Below are 22173 nucleotides of genomic sequence, written 5' to 3'. Positions count from 1 at the left end.
TTTCAATGTACCATTTGTAATTCGGTAATATGAGAGAATTGGTCAGGGGTCTGAATACTTTTGCAAGCCACTGTATATATATATATATATATATATATATATATATATATATATATATATATATATATATATATATATATATAAAAACCACTCATAATGAGTGCAGACATCATAAAAATATAATTTAAAGCTACTTACCCTAATATGTCGAATTGACCCTGTCTCTCTTGGTACAGTATTAGGCCATCAATGCATGTGTAGTTTGGGAGAGAGCAGCTCACCCAGAGTGCATCTGCATTCATGACCCTACATAAGGAAACATCCTGCCACTTCAGTTAAGTATACAACTCCCTTTGCTGACCTAGCTGAAGTGTTTTGACACACTCTTAATATTTGAAACTGTATTTGACAAATATATAGACTCTTTATTAGTTAAATGTACATCAAATTACATAGTTTACTCCTACCAGATACTAGCCAGTTTAATGTGTGTGTGTCCCCCTTCGCCCGCAATATTCAGTTTATATGTATGCAGTTGGAAATCAAGCTGTTTTCATTATCTAAAAGCTGGTTTAGGAGTCACCGATGTGCTCTCTCTCTGAAGCAGATTTATTGGCCTAATTTAAAGTAATGTGTCTTCGCAGCAAGCCTGCTGTAGGACAATGCAAGGTCATGTTTCTATAAAAATATCAGTGCTGTGAGAACTAGTTCAGCAACCATAGGTTATTGCAAATCAAGGGTAGGCTAATTTCAACTGTTGCACTGGATTGAAAGTAGAGCTGGGAATGAGAACATTTGGTGAGGTAGCGAATGATGCAACAAGATCATTCTCACATTATCAATTTGGAGCATTACAAGACAATTATAGTAGGAACTTAACATTGGGAATCACAATTCAATACACACGATACTACTATACAACCAATAATAACTATTGGGGTTTGCTTTACATTCTGTATGCCAAGACTGGGACATTCAAGGAAATTTACAGGGACTGCATTGCTAAAGTGAGGGTGAACACCAAAAATTATTTTGTCAACTGGACAGAAAAGTGTATTAAGGTGGCGCACGTTAACAGCAGATTATGTGTAGCAAGACCTGACAATATTTGGGGTTACTTCTGTGTTTATTAACTGATTTTAAACAAGAGATCACTTGTTACTTGCTATCAATGTTGACATACAAGGGTTGACAAATTCCTATAAAGAGTAGTCTGGTCTCTGGAATAACCAACCTGGGTAACAAAGCAAAAACCTCTAGACCCTTGTGTCTGGTGTTAGCAGTGTTTGAAAATAGAGCCTTGATTTAAAACCTGTTAAAATGCATACTTTGAGTGATTGCCTCTGGATTAGAGTATTGTCAAAGATGCTTAGAATCATTTTTACACTCATATCAGTCCTTGGAAGTAAAGGTGTGGTGGTGGTGGTGGGGGGGGGGGTAACTCTTACACACTATACTTTGAGAAGAGGAAACGTGTGGAAAGAAAGAACCATACATAAACATATGGGTGGATGAATGGACATGTATAGGGCATAACTAAATCAAATTGTCAATGACGTCACACACAACTCACAATAAGCAATGTATGACAGAAATGAGGGTTAATGGTTTTTGACTTTAATTTGTTTATTTTGGAATTCTTTTTGCTTGGTTACTGTTACTAAAGACCTCCATTGCACAAGAGACCAATATTAAGAGCTATTTTACAGCAAAGTTTACTCAAAAGAGAATTTGTAATGCTTTAAAATCTGAATTACAAATCTGTTTGGTTTCTCCTTTTTAAATACAAAGCCTGGGGGGGGGACGACACGACAGACTAAGGAGCACTTTTTATTATTTTTGTTACAGCAAACTGATAAAAAAAAAAAAAAAAAAAAAAGAAAGAAAGAAAGAAAAAAACCCAGGGCCTAAGTTTACTCATAATTTAAACCCAATGTACAGGTATAAGTGAAAGTGTTTAAAATAATTTCACCCTAGAGACCCATGGCATTAATGAGGTTGCTCTTATTTCTATGTTTCTGTAAAGGAGTATTTTGTGTATTTTGCAGCAGTATGTGTATGTTTAACGAGAATCAGAAACATGTGTCTCTTATCAATTCTCTACCCTTTTTTCAAAACACATTTTGGGGGCAGAAAGAATATAAATATTAACCTTGACATTGGAATGAAATTAATCATATTTTGTAATAATATTTAGACTGAAGATTTCATGCCAGACTCATTCATTAGTGATCCACCCCCTGTGTTATATATACCTGAGGTAGATATATGGTCCCTCGGAACACTAAATGTTACAATGGAGTATATTTAGAACTTCAGGCATTGTTGCACAAAGGGCAAATAGAATATTAAAGTCAGTAAGGGGGTGGGGGAGGGGGGTGGGCACAACTACGACTAAAGAGGCAGTTCTATAAAAGGATAGCACATTTTAAATAAATACATAAATGACACCTAATTAGTCCAAGTTATTACCTTTCAAATTAGCCATAGACAATCACTCTAAAACTTATAGAACTGGAAACAAATATGTTTGAAGCGGTGTCAGTGAAACTGCAGTGAACTGAGCCAAAATTGCGGCTTCAACATATGGAGCACCAAGTGTAAAAAAAGTATTTCCGGATTTAATGCAAATCGTGTAAATGTTGAATCACCAAGATATATATATATAATATATATATATATATCATATATATCTATAGAGAGAGAGAGAGAGAGAGAGAGAGAGAGAGAGAGAGAGAGAGAGAGAGAGAGAGAGAGAGAGAGAGAGATTTCAGTGGTGACGTCAAACCAGGAAATGAAAAATAAATTAAATGCAAAATAAAGATTTAAACAAAAAGACACAAAGAAAAGGGCACTCTGGCCAGAGTAAAACAAACACTAACAAATCATTATTTTATACATAAAAACCAGTATCTTTGTTCGCTGTAGTACATTCGCTCTTACTGTTCTTCACTATCCTCACAACTCTCAACTCCCCATTAGACAATGACCTTATCAAGGCTCCAGCCACATTCCCACAGGCTTTTCTGGGGTGGGAATTTAACCCCATCCCCGCCAGCTACACTTTACAAGACTGGCTTTTCGCTGGTCTCAAACAATAAACAATGATGTTGGATGGCTTTCTTCTGTCCACACACACATATACAATAATAATAATAATAATAATAATAATAATAATAATAATAATAACAACACAAATAATAATCATGCATAAATAATTTAAGGGGTGGGCACCATGCCACAGTTGCATGGATGTTTCCACAGATTTATTTGTTAGAAATGTTAGCTAAACGTTGACTCGTCAAGTGTTAAAAAAAGATTTATAGACTGATTTTAAATGTTGAATTTACAATATGTGTTTTCAACATTTATAAATTATATCTGAAAGTGCAATTTTCAAAACGTGTAAGAATATATTTGTTAACATTTATGTATTTAGCTAAATCTAGACTTTTTGTGGTTAAATCTATGGAAAAAAAATGACCAATTAACTCCGAAAACCAAACACATGTTAAAATATAGCTAAGTTCTAACACTTTAATATATAAAATGTATGCTAAGTAAGGGGGGCGGCATATAAATAGATTGTGCACCACTGTCTTAGGGCATGATCAATTAGTTAGGCATTGGCTCCAAAAGGGTCAGCTTTAAAAGGAATAGGGTTAACTTTGCTCATCCTCTTGAGGTCAATACAGGAAAAAAAAAAACTTTCCAAAACCACCAGTGCTGCTCTTCACTGGACTGTAGTCAGATGGCACCCACTGCCAGCTTAACTCCAAATCAACCTACACTAAATCAACCAGTTTGGAAATCCTGGACTTTCTTACTGGGGTTTGCAGAACTTATGAAAGCTTTACAATAATAATAACTAGCTTAAATAGGATTCAGTAAGTCATACCATTGCAAACTTCATGTACTATAGGGACATACATTCAGGACTGGAAGAAGACAAGTCAACAAAGATTTTTAACAAACTGCATTTTTTTTTGTTTGTTTTTTACAAATGGTATAACAAAATAAAAATAAACATTGAGAGGAAGTTCTGTTTGGATAGAAGAGAGAAGCTGGAACCGTGGGAGACGGAAGCCCTCAGGTACAGCCCAAATAGGGCATCATGCCAGGCTTCCCTACATAGCTCAGTCCAGGAGCCTCAGTCCAATTCTAAAGGACCCACCACCCAACAGGGTTAAAGGGCAGCTAAACCATCACGCTCTGATACCAGAAGAAACTTGGCTGCCATCCCAAGTGCTGTACCTGGCTTAGGGACAAACACAAGGCTTTAGGCTTGAGCGTGCAGCTGAACTTCCACTCGCATTTCACTTACCCTCCCATTACATATACAAAAGAAGTGTAACTCAGTCCTCCATAGAAACTGCATCTACAAAATACAGACTTCCCCTGAGAAGTAACTGCAGTGTATTGACAGCAACAACGCGTTTTACTCTTGTGCAGGTGTATTCTTTCTTCAGCCAGGAGTACAGGAAGGGCATGTCAACAAGCACACATCATGTGATCCATTGTTTGTCACTGACCACTGATCTTATGCATTAAATCTTCTTCTGTCTCCCCTGGATGTTAAATTTATTGGTTCATATCCTGCTTAAGGTCAACCTGGAAAACCTCCATCACATTGCGTGGGAGAGCTGAGCTGTTAAAAAGGTACCCGAGACGAGACTCAGATCAGGACTGCTTGCTTTTGATGTAAAATATCCATTAGCACGTGAAGAAGACGACAGGGTTACTGCATTGTTCCACCCCTCCGTGCCAACAGAACCGCACTGACTCATATCTGCTTAGTATTAATGTATTTTAATAAGCAAATAAACATCTGCATATCCTAACTTGCTTCCAAGTCGAATGACCGGGAGCTAAACACATAAAGAGTTCAATTACTGAAACAGCAAGGGCTCTATTAGTGCACCCCTAGTCCCTTAGACTAAAAGTTGCAGAATGCAAGCTTCATCCATAATCCTGTTTAGCTTAAAATAAGAGCTTTAACACTTCCCAGTAGGCACCACTGTGGCTTGTTTCCATCTAAATCAGTTTAGCATTGAAACAAGTTAGCCTTTATGAAGCAAGCATGTGAATAAAAAAAAGAATCCTTTGAGTTGAAATTCTAAATAGGCCCACTACAGGAATGCTTTTTATTATCTAAATCCCTTTTTTTTTCTTGACACACGGAGTGGAAAACTATTAGGGATGAAATTAAATAAAAGGGGGTTTCAAGTAATTGAATTGGTGAAATGATCTGGTGGTTTTACTGATTTATCATCCAGCACTCTATGTTGCATTCTTTAGCTCCAAATGGCAGCTCTTACTGTGCTGTTTAAACTGAGGATAATGCTATATCCCCTTTCCAGTGCCTAGTGCATGGTAATCTCTCATTAACCAACAAACCAACCCTTTTTAATTTCAGCTCGTAGACCACCCTGGGACTACTGCAGAAGCTGAAAGCAATCTAAAACCATTTTAAAAGGGTAAGTCTCTCACCACTTTCACAATACAAATATGCTCTCAGTTAATATCAGGTGCCCTTCCTATCCTGATTGCTGGACACATGCAAGACCTTAAAGACATCATTCTTATGCACAGTACAGACAACACATTAACAAATTAACCAGACCCAGATGGAGTGAGGCTGCATTATTACGGGTCAAAGCCATTTTTTCCGTCAATGTGATTTTATATCAATACATTTCTCAAACATTTCACAAAAATAATTTAACATCTAGTTTATATACTGTTAGATAGATTAAAGCATGATACAAAAAATGTAAATGTTACTGTCTTTGATCTATAGTGTTCTTTTTGACAGAGCAGACAAAAAAAAAATCCAATAGCATAGGATAGCATAGAAGAGAAAGATTAACAATCTCCTTGAGGGGATAGACTTTATTCTCTTTATTGCCTGACAGCATGCTCTGCATTAAAAGGCTCATAATGACCTGTCTATGACCGGATTTGATGCTTACTTATGTTAAATAACTAAATTGTCCAAATTACATGCATGTCCACTATCGGGCCTGACTCTGCATATAATCCTTTGATAGTTTAAAATGTCTAAGGGCATGTCCATGGGACAAAAAGTCATTTTTGTAAATTTCTGCAAAAAATAAAGGTGTAGAGAAAGCAAACACTGTAGGCTGACCCTTTATGTTGATACACGTGTGACTTCTTTAACACTGCTCGAGCAAGTTCAGAGGAAGTGTGTGCTTTTCGAGACTTCAGCCGGATTTTAACCATTTGTTTGTGAAACACAAATTAATAACAATGTAAATCCTGCTTTTTGAATGCAATAATTACCCTTCTAAGCAGCAAAGGGACATATTATCTAGACTGATTTAGCCCTGTACATAAATATTATATATTACAAAGAATGTAAATGGAAAAGAGAATATATATAACCTCCTATGGTTGAAGTTTGTAGGATGTAAATGCAAGAGTAGTGTACATTGTAGCAAATGCACGCACTACATATTTGGAGAATAAAGCACTTGCACCACTGTAGTCCTTTAACGAGCCAGTTTGTTAGAAAATGTGTGGCCTGCTAAAAAGCATAAGAAAGCCCTTATAATTGAAATAGTGCTTTCCAGTGCCTGCTGCTGGTAAAGAACCAACTGTCTGGTCAGTAGCTCTGAGGATTAGGGATTAATTCCCTAGAAGCCTGTCCATGTCTCCATCATAGAGTACAGTGGCTCTCTTGAAGTGTGCGGTCAGGACCGGAAGCCTACTTTCGTAATTGCTTGCTTGATAGGATTTGCTCCTAAGGAACTTTAAATGTGGATCGATCAACTGTGTTGCTATACAGAATTTGTGCAGTGTTTGCCATTAATAAACCTGTTTGATTACCATGTGCTCATTGTGGTCATTTTCCTCACTTCCTCCTAACTGAAGACCTTGCTGGAGATTTTTTTGTTTTATTTTTTTTTAACCCTTTGCAGTCCGACATTACAATTTTCCCTTTCCAGTCATCAAAAAGACGTAAAGCACAGGTCTCGTTTTTTTTTCTGGAAAAAGCAGAGAAAACCTTTCAATGGCCGAGTGAGAGTGATATGAGCAAATGAAGAGGTATGTGAAAAATACAGAGAACAAGGGGTGGAGCTTGGCTGGAAATGCAGTACTGAGTGTCCTTTTGCGATTCAGTGCATTTTAAACCTGCTTTACTCTGAAAAAAAAAATGTAAACAGCACACGTAAAATAAACAGTGTGTGTGAAAATAAATTGGACCTGACGCGCCTGACAAGCGCTGAATAAATGGACCAGTAAGGGTTCATTTAGAATCTTCAAATATTTTACCCCAGTTTTCTCCCAATTTGGAATGCCCAATTATTATTATTAATATTATTTATTTATTTATTTTTTCCCTTAACCACGGCGATTGCCCACACAGCTCAGGGACCCAAGGCTCAGTGGGCATCCTCCGAACCCACAGGCCAATCAATGTCTTTTGACACCCAGGAACTCAAGAGCTGATGTCTGCAGGCTACCAGCCTCTGGATGACAAAGACCAGCCCAGCAAATCTGTGCCCCCAAGCTCACTGAGCGTATCGCCACAGAGCAGTGAAGAGAAACAGTCAGATCCCACCGCTCCAACCCCGAGAACGCCAAAGCGGCGCCCCTATGGAATCCCCAGCGAAGACCAGCTGCCTTGCACAACCAGGATTCGAACTTGCGATCTCTGGTTGTATGACTCACCCTGCACACCGCGCAGTGAGCGATTCGGGGACCCACCTTGCTGTTGTATCACCATGGGAACTTTGCTGTGCTGTATCTTTCTGATGAAGAGAGCTTGTGCAAACCTTTTAAAAGTCTCTATTGCAGCAACGATATGTATCCACATTTATAAAACAACAGGCATTTTTAAAATAATTAACAATATTTTTTATAGTCAAGCCACAGATTTAAGCCTTTTACAACCAACTTCATCAAAATGTATCATTCTTTGGCTGCCTGTTCATTTGAACTGCACATCACATCTCAAATCTGCGGGAAATAACTATGCCGTTTGGGAACAATCAGTTTGATTGTAATTTGACACAACATGAACTTACTGTGTCTCTTCAATTTAAATCATTGTTCCATTCCCAATTTCCTACAAGCAATGTAGACATACTTCCAGATGCCTTCTGCACAGATCTGCTCTGATTATGCCAAATTGAAAAGATTATACTTGGAATTACAGTAATAACAGAAATGTTTTTTGAACGGTAAAACCTGCAGTAGAACTGTCTGCATCTTGCAGAGATGATGTCAGCAAGATCATCAATCACCTCCCCCAGTCCGTTACTTGGCAATCCTGTAACTATAGGGGTTTGTTATTGTGAGGCTTGACATTTACAATTGATCAGCTAGATTTTTCACCAGACTTCTATAGCACTGGAAACGTAATAACCCTATTGTGGAGTGAATTATTATTTTTAGGAGGTGCTCTGTTTAATGGAAGTGTTGAGGTAAAGTATGTGCAGAAATTATTTATTTGTAAATTGAATGGAGAAGGGGTACCCCAGCCAAAAATAACCATTGTGTAAGATTTACAAAAAAAAAAAAAAAAAAAAAAAAAATGTACATTTTACAGCAACTACTTTAAGATAACAGAATGAAGTCTGGTTTATAAGACTTCCCTGGGAATTAGACATGCCTGTTGTGAAATATATCATTATACCATGAAAAGGATATTATTTCCTGTGAGGATTTATAGGATAAGACAAATTATACCAGTGGGTCTCTAGTGCAGAATGTAAGTACTGTGTATTGTCAATTAAAAATATTCTGCCTGGAAAAAAAGAGAGTTTAATGTGGCCTCCTGGTAGACAATATGACTAAAGTGAACTTGTTTTAATTTTTATTTAAATTTTGTTTAAAATTTTGGAGCAAAAAAAAAAAAAAAAAAAAAAAAAAAGATTCCAGAGAGAAGTGTGAAAATAATTATAAACAGAATACAAAAAGGTATGATGAAAAATAGATGGAGTTTGGAGACCTATGCAGGAAAGAGATGAATAAATAAAACTCTCCAACATGTTTTTTTTCTCAATCGCCCCCAGCCTTGGTGTTTAATCAGCACGTGAGAGTGGTTTATCAGTTCATGCATCCTCTTCTTAATTAAATGTGAGTGGAAGGTATTATATGGTGATCCAGACTCCAGATGCCCTGGCAAATGGTTCTGAAGCTGGCTGCACTATCCACACATTTTGGTTCCAGCAGTATCGCACAGAGCTTATTGTAGTCTGTTGTTTAGGGAAGGGTGGTGTGTTTTATTGAACCAGTATTTAACAAAGAAATGGGTTTAAACTATATCTATGTGGTCTCATTTAAAACCTGCCTATTGTCTGCAGTTTTAGAAAACCTTTAATTAATGTTATATTTTTTGGTACATCATTGCTTTAAAATAGGCACATGCATTTGGTACCACCACATCATTTTGATTGATCAGCTTGGAGAGTGCTTGACAAAATGCCCTGACAGAAATAAAACAGCATAGTGCTTTTGGAGATTTCTAAGCGATCATCAATCAGTTTGGACATTGAGATGAATGATCACAATGGTCATTCACAATTCAATCCTTTATTTACTTATCCCAACTTGCAAACTTGGAGACTTCAACAGATTTTAATGAAGTTGGTTCGATCAATAGCAATTTAATTACAAACAATTTCTTCATACTTACCAGAATATATTGGCTTTCACTTTCTGTACATTTATTAACACTGAAATTCAATTACCATCCCTGGAAGCAAAGGGTCCCTGGGTCAATTCATACCAACACTAGTTAGAATTGAGAACCCTACATGCTGGCATCAGCCATCTTAAAAGTATATTAATACCCATTGCTGCGAACTTGGAGACATAACTGATGACGTTTTCAACACCCAAGAGTATAACCCACTCTGAGCTAATTAAAATAGCATATTCTTCCAGAATGTATTCATTTCTGTATCTGCCCATCTCTGCTGGAAACACCCCTGTAATTTCAAATGGGGCTGGTTCATGTGTAATTTAAAGTAATTGAACTGTCAAAAAAAATGAATGCTCCAATTTAAAATCCTAGACAGACAGTTTTTATATTTCTGTGGCTTAACATACTTTTTCTAAATGTTGCATTTGTTAATTAACAAATAAACTGTAGGATTTCCCTATATTTTTTCTGGCAAACTATTTAATTTAATTAATTCTCTTAAATATGACCATTTATTAAATAAAAAGAGTGAGTTGGCAGTCGTGCTCAAAAAGTTATTTTGTTTCTCTTTGTTCATTTAAATCCAAATTTACTGTACAGCATGATAAAAAAGTGTGTTAATTAATAGCAAAATACAGGACAACTAGCAACCATATACTGCTCATAATACAGAACTTCAATTACAACATTTGTTTCAATTTAACCCTGCAGCCTGTTCTGTACTTCTATCCAGACAGGGTTCTGACAAAGGCTCAAGGAAGTGATTCAGAATGTCAAGGTAAACAATAGCACTTTGCACGCTTTGCTAACCCACAAAAACATGCTGGATCTATATTCACCCCATACACATTAACACAGTGGAATTATTGCCACATATTATTTCCTCTGTTCTTAGGTCGCTGGGAAAATATGCTTTGAAGGATCTCCCCCCCCCCCCCCCCCCCCCCCCCCAACACAGTTCTTTCCACAAAACAAAGAACAAAACAAATACACATGACACAAATAATAAGTCCAAACAAAATAATTAAAAAAAATAAAAAACACGGAACTTCCTTAGACATGTTTTTGGGACATTCTAATTATGAACCAATGTAACCTTTAAGTTATTACAACCTCAGCATCAACTCATCTGAAAATTCTGTCTCTTAATAGACAGCCATGGTGGTGTGGAAAATGTACCATTACCTATCGCAGGAGTCAAACCTTTTATGTGTATAAGGACCACACCATGACTTGCTATATGGGTGCCTTGAAACAAGTTTCATTGAGTATGGAGTCCATTTTCCAGGCTGCGAACTCTAGTCACTTTATAATTGTTTACTGGAGGACAAAAGGTTTTCGAGCAAAGGTGTCTTATGTAGTACCCTCCAGTGCACTAGTATGCACTTTGGACTAGATGGTTTAACTAGCATGGCTGGCTGGACTATCACTGATTAACTGTTTTTATGCTAAAAATATGTTCAAATATAGGTCAGGGAACAGTGGAAATGCCCTTGCTGGGGAGGTCACTAGCATTCACCACTCGGACATGATTAAAATCCAGTCAGTGTACTGAGTCAATTGAGTTCTGTTGGGCTCAGATCAATGTGGATACTGTTGTGTATGAAATGTGATTGAGGTTGATGTACACATTTTACTACCATAGTCACAGTTCAAACTGAAGCATCTAGATTACCTATTTAGTCATGTAAAATGTAATATCCTTGTGAATAACATAAGTCCTAGCCTATTGGGCTGGTGTTCACAGGTTTAAATTTATGTCAATGAATAATCTGGGCATTTGCCATTCTCCAACACCAAGCATGGTCTGTCTGCTTCCTAGTGGTCTAAGACCTCAAATTACATACTGAAGAAGAAAACCGGTACTGATCTAATGTGTCCCGGTCAAACTTAAAAAAATAAATAAAATATACACAAGCTGTTTTTGTTCATGGTTTTTTTTGCATTTCAATATGAAAACCACAGAAGTATGAGCTACAAAAAATGTGTCTGTTTAGTGTGTGTTTCTTTTTCTTGGAATAGTTATTCACAAACAAGCAGCCTAGAAAGTGTACGTGTGTGGAGTGGGGAGAGGGTTGTACTTTAAACAAGCAAGCTGAAAAGACGATCCCAATTAAATAAAATAAAAACAACACCACTGACTCATAAAATTATTACTGAAAGTACCAATAAAAAAAATAAAAATCAAAAAAAGGGCACTGGTAGTAATTCCATGGTTTTGGCCTCATTTTACCAAATAAACCATTCGCATGCATCTCCATTCGCGGTTTGCGGAAAAGTTTGCTTAAAAACACACTAGCTGCTATATAAAGCTGTGTTCAAAATGTACTGAGGCAGGTGCAAGTATCCAGCCACTTGAACGCATGTGGTTTATCATTTGATGACAGGAGCTATTACAAGACAACTAGAGCATACAATAACCACCTGGGTACAGTAGGGCTTTACAGTAACATATCACAGAGCAAGGACATACGGGCACCTCAACTCAAGCTGCTGACGATAACAAATCCGTCTATGCCAGATTTCACTCAGCAAGAAAAAATATAGCTGTGTTATAAAATATAGCTACACAAAACTAAATCTTTTACAGTACTTGAAATCATTTAGGAAACCCCCAAATAAACAACATGTTATCTTGTGACTTATTTAACCTGAAAAGCATTTTTAGGGTGCCACATTTAAGATAATTTGTTTAGTCTTTGCAGCTGTACATTTTAACCACCTTTGGAGATCCACCATCATGCATCACTATACTGTAGCTCTGGAGCCTTGACATTCATAGATATTCAAATGCAAACTGCTCACTGAATAGATATGATCTAGTCATTTATGTCCTATTATTTCATTTCAGTACCCTATTTCATGGTCTTTTGATTTCTTCTGTGTAGAAAAGGATCTTTTGTCCCACAGTCCAGTAATCAGTCACTGTCCTCAGGTCTGAAAGTTAGGCTACACTAAAAAGCGCCTGTAAAAAAATAACTAAACCCTTTTCCCTTTTTCTAAGATTAAGGTAAAAAAAATATACATATTCTTGTTTATTCAGCTCTGATGTTAATAAGGAAAAAGAGGGCCAAAGGTATATTAATGTCAGGCAAACAATGTAAAATTGTACTCTAATAATGTTGCCGGAAATCAGCTTTGTTGAAAAAAAAAAAAAAAAATTATATCAGAGGATAAAACCACTAGAGTTTTGATCAACTGGAAAAAACTGGACGATCCCGTATGACAGTGACAGTGGGGGTATATTTGGTTATTTGTTTTGGCTATTTCTTTTGATTGTTTGTGGGTAGAAATATTTTACCATTGCAGTAACTTTTTACTGGTTTACCTTTTTCTTTAGCTACCTAATAGTTTATATAACTGATGCCCATTTTGAGTTTTTGTACACTAGAAAAAATGCCTTTTTTTCTTGTATTATTGTTTTGGAAAAAAGTGTCTAATAGCCAAGTACTCAAACAGGAATAGCTTTATATTCATTATTAAACAATATTCATGTACCACTGGTATAGCCAATACCATGCCTGCCAAGATAAAACATAAGAAGAGCATAAGAAAGGTTACAAACGAGAGGAGGGCATTCAGCCCATCTTGATCATTTGTTTGTTAGTAGTTTATTGATCAAAGAATTTCATCAAGTAGCTTCTTGAGGGATCCCAGGGTGTCAACTTTAACAATATTACTGAGGATTTGGTTTCAGACTCCCACAATTCTGTGTAAAAAAGTGCCTCCTATTTTCTGTTTTGAATGCCCCTTTGTCTAACCTCCATTTGTAACCCCTGGTCCTTATTTTTTTTTCAGGTCAAAAAATGCCCCCTTGGGTCTACATTGTCAATAGCCTTTAGAATTTTGAATGCTTGAATCAAATTGCTGTGTAGTCTTCTTTGTTCAAGGCTGAACAGATTCAATTCTTTTAGCCTGTCTGCCTATGACATACCTTTTAACCAAGGAATAATTCTGTTTGCTCTTCTTTGCATTCTTTATAGACCAGCAATGTCATTTTTGTAGCAAAGTGACCAGAACTGAACACAATATTCTAGATTGCATTGTAAAGTTTTAACATTACTTCCCTTGATTTAAATTCAACACCTTTCACTATCACTGAGAATTTTGTTGGCCTTTTTTTATAGCTTCCCCACATTGTTTAGATGAAGACAATTTTGAGTTAGCATAAGCTCCTAGATCTTTCGCATAGATTACTTCTTCAATTTCAGTATCTCCCATATGGTATTTATAATGGGCATTTTTATTGCCTGGGTGCCGTACCGTACACTTCTCTGTTAAATGTTATTTGCCATGCGTCTGCCCAGTTCTGAATGCTGTCTAGATCATTTTGAATGACCTTTGCTGCTGCAATGGTGTTTGCCATTCCTCCATTTTTTTTGTGTTGTCGGCAAATTTAACAAGCTTGCTTACTGTACAGAATCTAAGTCATTAATGTAGAATAGGAAGAGCAGATGATCTAATACTGATCCCTGTGGTACTCCACTGGTTACCTCATTCAATTTTGAGGTTTCTCCTCTAATCAGTACTTTCTGTTTTCTACATGTTAACCATTCCATAATCCATGTGCATACATTTCCTTGAATTCCTACTGCATTGAGTCTGAGAACTAATCTTTTATGCAGGACTTTGTCAAAAGCTTTCTGGAAATTTAAATAAACCATATCATATGCTCTGCAATTATCCATTGTCGATATTGCATCCTCAAAAAAATCAAGCAAGTTAGTTAGGCATGATGTCCCTTTCCTAAAATTATGCTGACTGTCTCCCAGGATAGTGTTGCCACATAGGTAATTTTCCATTTTGGATCTTATTATAGTTTCCATTAAAGTTTACATATAATAGAAGTCGGGCTTATTGGTCTGTAGTTACCTGGTTCAGTTTTGCCACCCTTTTTGTGGAACAGTATTATGTTTGCAATTCTCCAGTCTGTCGGTACAATTCTTGTCTCAAGAGACTGTTGCTTGATCTTAGTTAGCGATTTGTAAATAACTTCTCATTTCTTGGCGTACTATTGAGAGGGTCTCATCCAGCTTTGGGGATTTGTTTATTTTAAGAGCTTCTAGTCCATTTAACACTTTTGCCTCTGTTATGGTAGAGTTATTTGAAACTGGATAGGAACAGGTCGACATGTGGGGCATGTTGTTTGTATCCTCCTTTGTAAAAACTTGTCAAAAGTAATCATTTAATATATTTGCTATTTTTTTCTCTTCATCTATGATGTTGCCATTTGTATCTCTTAGACATTTTACTTCCTCTTTGAATGTTCTTTTGCTGTTATAATACTGAAAAACTTTTTGGAATTGGTTTTAGTCCCCTTGGCAATGTTCATTTCTATCGCTCTCTTGGCCTCTCTAACTTCCTTTTTGACTTGCGCTTGCAGTTTCAAGTACTCTTTCTGTGTACTTTGTTCTTGGTCCCTTTTAAGTGCTAAAGTGCCTGTAAAGTGCCTTTTTTCTCTGAATATTTTTTTTAATTGATCTATTAAACCATTTTGGCCATTTTGTTTTAGATTTTAATGTTTCTACTTTTGGGATGTATTTGTTTTGCGCCTCTAGTACTAAATGTTTTAAAAGTAGCAGGGTGTATTAATAGAATCTGTTACAGAATATAGGGTTATTAGCTGAACCACACTGAAATGGTCCATACAATTAATGTTTTTACCTCAGAATAAATTGACTGAAATTACACTGTATAGATTAATAAGCATTCAGCAGTCTTATATACAATTAAAACGTTCTGTGGGGGTTTAGCAGGAGCATGTAAAACCGGATCCTCCAATTTTTCCCCAAATAGTAAGTGAAATCCTTGTTGCAATAGTATATGGGTTTTACTCATTATTACTTACATATGTTTGTAGATGGGCATTTGAACTTGACTTGATTGAAACAAAGTTCAGAATTGCTGGGTTGAAGGATTTTGGCTGTACATATTTTCCCGGGATGTGATGATCTTAATAAATCAGGAAATAAGAGGTAAGAGTGTTTGTCAGTAAGTATATAGCTGTAGTCCATTCACAAAATCATTTTGAGGGAACTCATGAAGCGTGACAGACATTTTTAAGAAGTTCAGCTGGATGTCAAAATGATAAAAAAAAAAAAAAAAAAAAAGTTTACTGCCTGCCAGTGTTGGTAATCTTATTCAAATCTTGCAGGAGGTTTCAATTGTTGATGACCACAGGATGGCTTGTGAAGACTGCCATTAGTCTTCCTTCCTCCAGGGGTAACACATTAATGTAAAAGCATACAGATCTGTATCAGGCGCCTGAGTAACTTCATGTTCTGATGGATAATTCATTACAGAACGAGCAGATAAATATATCAAAGTCAAAGTTCAATACAGTGTGAAGCAGATATGGCTGGTTATAGTACTGGAAATAATCTGTGACTGTAAATGGAATGAGTCAACAGGGATTAATATAAATCAATGAGTCTCATTTTCCAAGCCATTCTGCGAGCCCATATGCACACAACTGAAAGCCACTTAGGCACTGTGAACCACATATTGCAATAATACTGTCATTGCCTCAAACAGCACAGGTTCAGCAGTAACAACTGCGGTCCCTCCCAGCTGCAGGGTGATCCACAGCATCTGATCACCAATTGCTGGCCAACAGCAACCAGAAGGTTAATCATCCTTGGAAAGAAATGGATTTCCATGGTAGTGAAGTTGATCTCTTAAAACATTTTCAACTCTAGGTGACTTCCCCAAAGGGGGTATTAAACTAACAGGGCTAGTAAACAGTACAGCAGGTCAGAACGCCACAAAGGTTGACATTGACAAAGTCAACCGCTCAAATACAGTGGCTTTACTATCACCTTCTTTTACAACCAAAGGGTATAACTGCAGTTCTCGGTTTGTCTTAGAAATCTGAACGCAATCATTGACTGATGGTTCAGACTGATCTTTTTAAACCAGGAATTTGCTCTTTGGATTAATTTTGCTTCACCTATGAAGGAACATCCCTGGAAGCAAAAACTCAGTTTATGAAAGGCGTGTAGATTTGCCCTTGCAGTTTTCACTACAAAAATAAGACATAACTGCATTGTATCCAGTTTTTATTTCTGGTTGTATCACAACTGCATGTATTGGGAAACTTACAGTACCATACCCAAATAATGTTACAGAGATTTTTTTAAATCAACACTGGAAGACCAATACACTTTAATTTTTCCAATAAGCTCCTTAAATGGATGTTTCGCCTACTTTACAGTTTTTTTTTTTTTTATTCAAATACAAAACTTCAAAGATCCATGCTTTAAATAGGGTGAAATTCAATCGCTTTACTCACTTAAATAACCCACAATTGACAAAAAACAGTAACTCAGTCCAAAGCACAGACTATATATATATATATATATATATATATATATATATATATATATATATATATATATATATATATATATATAAACACAAATCTGAGATTGAGTAACTACATTTTGAAAATGTTAAAAGAGATACACACTGTCTAAAGTGCTTTTATATGTAAATGGTGATACATTTTAGTCATGTTTGCAGGTATATTTTTTAAACAGTGGGTAATTGTTTGCTATTTGGTACCCCATGCCACACCCTAGCGATCCCATTACAACTCATCAGAATAATCTATGAAAGCCATCTTACAAAACAAACATCTCAACCATTTCAATCAAACAAACAGATACTGGAATGTTTCTGATCGCTATAAAATATATTTAATTGAATATCCAAGAAAAACTGTTAAGATTAAAAGAATACTATTTTTTAAAGAAATTATTAAGCTATCTAATACACCTGACAGGTCATTTGGACTTGGTTTTCTTTGGTGTAAATGAAACTCACTTAAATTGGGTTATTAAGAAGTATTCATCACTCTGAACACATTTAAATCAGACCCATGCTGTAATTTAGGTTAAGAAAAAGACGAAATAATTATTTACTGTAACTGGGTGATTAGGAATCTTTTGGTTTATTAAACACAGGTGGCTTATCTTCTCAATAGATATAATCCTCACTTCCCATATCAGTTTTCCAAAATGCTTTTTTTGTGAACATCAAATAAAAAGAATAGCAACAGCTGCATGAGTTTCAATAAAACATCTGCCAAGCTGAGAGATGCTGTGGCAAACCCCACCCTTCAACAGCATTAAAATGCAGCAGCTAGAAACCATAGTCTTCAACTTCTTTTTCTATGATGTACTTTTTGTGAACAGTTTTGGTGTTCAGGAAAGATGCTGGACTGACAGCACTGGAGATTGAGACTCTAACAATCGGCACAGCAGGGAGAGAATAGGCAGGTTTGTGAGGGAGCCGTTCGGTCTCCTGTCGATTCATGGCCTGTCTTTTAGAACTGTCTGCGAAAGGAACCCATTATCTAAATCTTACTGTTGTTTTGTGATGGGAGCTACTGTCCTCTGAGAACGAGTCAAACTAATTTCACTGCACGAGTAACCCCATTTCTGAAGTCTTTTCAGTTTTTAGGGTCCTCATTCAAAAGGTGGATGGACCCTCACGCACAAATTGTGTCAGTTTGTCTTTCTTTACTTGGTGAATACACTTTTTTTTTAAAATCAGGAATAAACAATCAAGGCTTGTTTTCTTCCTTAAATGGGGATCTTGGCACAATGATAGGCATGGTTTGGTTAATTCTTCAAAGGCATATACAATTATCAACCTCTAGAATACTGTACAGGTTCCAATTTCTAAAATGAAGCAGTTCAAGCCTTCTTAGTTCTGGCCTTCAGCATCCATATATGAAGAACATCTGTAGGCATTAATGCTTGACAAAACCACTCAAGTATTAAAAAGCTTTTTAATCCATGAAACCTCTGTCCACTGCTGATGTATAGAGATAAAAAGAAACAAAAAGCTGGCAGCTACATAGGAAAAAACACATGAAAGCCGTATATCCATGAGAACACCAGTAACAGTAAATTACAGGAAAATGAAATTGGATTTGAACAGAGGATGATTCCTCCTTATGGGCTTATATAAAAAACACTTTCAGGCAGATACATTTGGTCAATTTAGACAAGTCTCACATAGGTAGCATGTAGCCTCAAAGTGAGGATAATCATAGAAGTTACAACAGGAAGCGGTTGCCTTGGTGATTGGATGGGCCGGTCTCAGGATGGGGTACCGAGCCTGAGGGGTGGTAGGATGCATTAAAAAGTCATTCATGTCTGCAAGAATTGAGAAGAACTCAGGGGCAGGAATGGGGCAGTGGGGCCTCAAGCTGATTTATTAAATTTTTTCTGGAAGGAGAAGCTAGGGCTGTAAAACTGTCCGACAAATGCCACAAACAGGCAGGAGCTAGCCAGAAAACTGTCAGTGAATGGTAGGAAGAGACATAAATAGACACAAACTGCTGATCTGGCAAAGAAAGATAACTAATTCTATTGGTTAAAGCCCGGCATGATGTTTGCAAAGGAATGTCTGTACTTCAAGTCCCCATTTTGGAGATTAGCGGGTTGGATAGAAAGCTTATAAGAAAAGGGAAAATAGTAGAGGCATATGATATGGAGTCAGTCTGAGCGTTTAAATCTTTCCGTCTCTCTCACACCAAGCTGATCTTTCTTAATTTTCCACAGACTCAAGATCTATAGTATCACTAAAAAGATGCATTAATACATTGAGATACACTGTGTCGACCCAATGTTACTTAATTAATAAAATTAAAATAAATAAATACATGCATTACCAAGTTTCTGTTTTGTATTACAGTGTTTGAATGTGATAGTTGACCTACAGCACAGTATCACAAGGGACTGAGAAACAGAATGAGCTAACTGCTGTTTGAATGATGTACTGTATCATTCGCAATTTACAAAATGGTTGGCATTGCAAGCTCGTTCCTTGCCCACAACATTTCCTGTCACTCCTGTAAGGGGTACGAAAGTGCTTCAAAAGATAAAGAGAGTGCAAAGCCTTTGAACGAGCTGCTTCGTGATCTGCCAAAGGCACACATGGCCTAGTTCTGATTTATGTTTTTGAGGGCGAATACAGTGTTCTATATTTCATTCACATTCAATTTGGTGTTTTATGCAACTGCTCCTATTGTCTTGCAAGTGAGTGCTTTGTTAAACATCGTTTTTAACACCTATTCACATGACCTAAATATTGGGCAATAAGCTTTGCTATGTGCTGGTATTTAGAGTTCAACAAACATTCCAGGTCCATGTAGTCACCATACATAGGAACACCAGCATCTGCCTCATATGGTATAACTCATATACTGTAGTTCTGTATCCTAAAATAGAAGGGGTAAAATAGAATTAAACAATTGCTTATGGTTTTTTTCCCCTCCAATGTCAATCACCATTGCTTTATATAGACACCCTGTCAGCATCCTTTCCTGGTCTGCTTCCCCAGGGATCAAGAATCAAGATTCAGTCTCAAGTTTTTGAAGGTTTTTAAATAAGGAGTTTTACTCACTTACTTTTTACTTAATCTTATGCAATAGCAGGCCTAGTCATGCCAGGTAAGGGACTGATCCTTAAACTTCATAACCCACAAAGCACTTATAATAACCATTGATGACTAGACGTACTCAACCCATCCAAGAGCAAACAAGATTAAAACAGGGAAAGCAAATCTACTTACCTTAAAAATAAGTGAGAAGATCTGATGAAATTTGAGCCCGTGGAACACAAAGACATCATAAACTGCTGAGACGGCCAAGACTGTCACCCCTTGTTCTTTCCACAGCATGCTGCAGGCCGCACAAGCAAAGCTGCCCAGCAACCAGGGCAAGCAGTGGGCAGAGTGACCTCTCAGTGAGCAGTGTCGCATGTAGCAAAGCAGTGAAAGCAGGAAGAAGAGGGCAGCGCCAACGTCTGCCCTGCCCACAATCCCTGCCACAGCTTCCGTATGCACAGGGTGTGAGGCAAAGAGCAGCCCTGCCATCAGGGTCCAGTGGCCGCCCCCGAGAAGGAGACGTGAGAGGCGGGTGAAGAGGCCCGTGACACTGCAATGCAGTAGAATGTTGACAAGGTGGTAGCCCCAGGGGTCCAGGCCCCCCAGGGCGTGGTTAAGGCGGAAGGAGAGAGTGCAGAGTGGGCGGTAGGATTTGTGGCTGCCGCTGTGGGTAAGGAGGGTCCCCCAAAAGTCATTGTAGAAAATGTGCATCCAGGGGGTTTCTGGTAGCAGGTCCTGGTTGGTTTTGATAGCACGGCTAAAAAAAACAAAAGAAAAAGGGACATAAATAGATTGTCTTCCGTGGAACAAATACCCAGGAACCAAATACTTAATAAACCACACACAGACATCCATCTTATGGTGATTAAGAAGCAAATTCACATTGACTTGATGAATATTGATTTTAAGGGCTTGCTAAGCTGGAAGAAACACAATTTAAACTAAACTAATTTTCTAAACACTCAGGAAGAGTTGCATAAAATCAGGAGTACTACTGAGCTTGAATGATCTTTCCATCACTACAAACTGCTTCTGTTCTGCTAACCCTTTATCAGGACAGTATCCTGGAGGTATGCAGGCACTGAGATGCTGACAGTTAAGACATTTTCCATTTCCTTTGCTGAAGGACTTTAATAGTAAGTTTATGTTACTCCCATTACAGTTACAGAAAGTGGTCGGCCACGTCCTCAGAAGGTGGTTAACTTTTTCTCTTGATCTATAGTTTCTTTTGGATAACAGTCATTAAACTGGTTTCTGTTATTCCTATATTTGCCGTGTATTTTTTCACAACAGCATTTTGAAACTGATTTCTATGTGTATATGTATAAGTACATGTAGAAAGTAAAGTATTTATGTAATGTATCTAACTTAATGAGATTGCTTTCCTTGAATCTGAGTTACCAGTTCATCAAGGAATGTTAGAACATAAGAACAAACGAGAGAAGAAGGATCCCAGGGTGTCAGCTTCAACAACATGTTGTCATTTTAAACACTGAAAATTGCTGATGGCAAAGCTCCTGTTTCTTTTGTTATAAAAAGTAGTTTATTTTTCACATTCTGAGTGCTTTGTAGATAAATGGCATCTCAGTTTTATAGGATTAAGAGTTCTGTTTGACAAAACCTAACAAATAATGCACTGGGGCTTGGGTTTTCCTTGGATCCAGTAAATGTAAATACCAGTGCTGGTCCCTGCAACCGTTACCTCATGTAGCAAATTAATCTATCCATTTCTAATGCAACTTACTGCACCCACTGAGTCGCCAAATTCACGCGATGTACATAAAAAACACACCGGAATACGAAGACGAGGAGGGCGGGAAGCACTCTGAAAAAAATATAAAAATGATTGGAGACAGGATGTTACTTACCACTTCTGGAGGGCTGTGATGTGTAAATTAAATAGGATTGGTGGCGCACAGTCTATAGGATTTATTGCATTTCGGTTAAATATGATGGCATCAGAACAGACAGTACACATTATTTACTAATGTTAATAGAAATTACTTTTGGCATATAGTCTTGTGAGATATTAAACCTGGCTGAATAAACCCATATAATACCATGGAGCAGAAATTGATTGTTCACACGACGGTACAGAGTCA

General features: G+C 37.1%; 1 protein-coding gene across 1 annotated transcript in view; it reads right to left on the bottom strand.

Annotated features, from left to right (window-relative positions):
- LOC121320025 (protein O-mannosyl-transferase TMTC2-like) overlaps positions 1-22173 on the bottom strand; it is a 118677-nt gene that overhangs the window by 50080 nt on the left and 46424 nt on the right. The window contains exon 2 of the mRNA XM_041258137.1: positions 20258-20828. Coding sequence (XP_041114071.1) covers positions 20258-20828 — 571 coding nt within the window. The remainder of the gene's footprint in view (positions 1-20257; positions 20829-22173) is intronic.

The sequence above is a fragment of the Polyodon spathula genome, chromosome 8 (genome assembly GCF_017654505.1).
Source record: "Polyodon spathula isolate WHYD16114869_AA chromosome 8, ASM1765450v1, whole genome shotgun sequence".
In the NCBI taxonomy this organism is placed as follows: Eukaryota; Metazoa; Chordata; class Actinopteri; order Acipenseriformes; family Polyodontidae; genus Polyodon; species Polyodon spathula.
The sequence above is the reverse complement of the archived record's forward strand: the minus strand, read 5'-3'. Positions and strand labels throughout refer to the sequence as shown.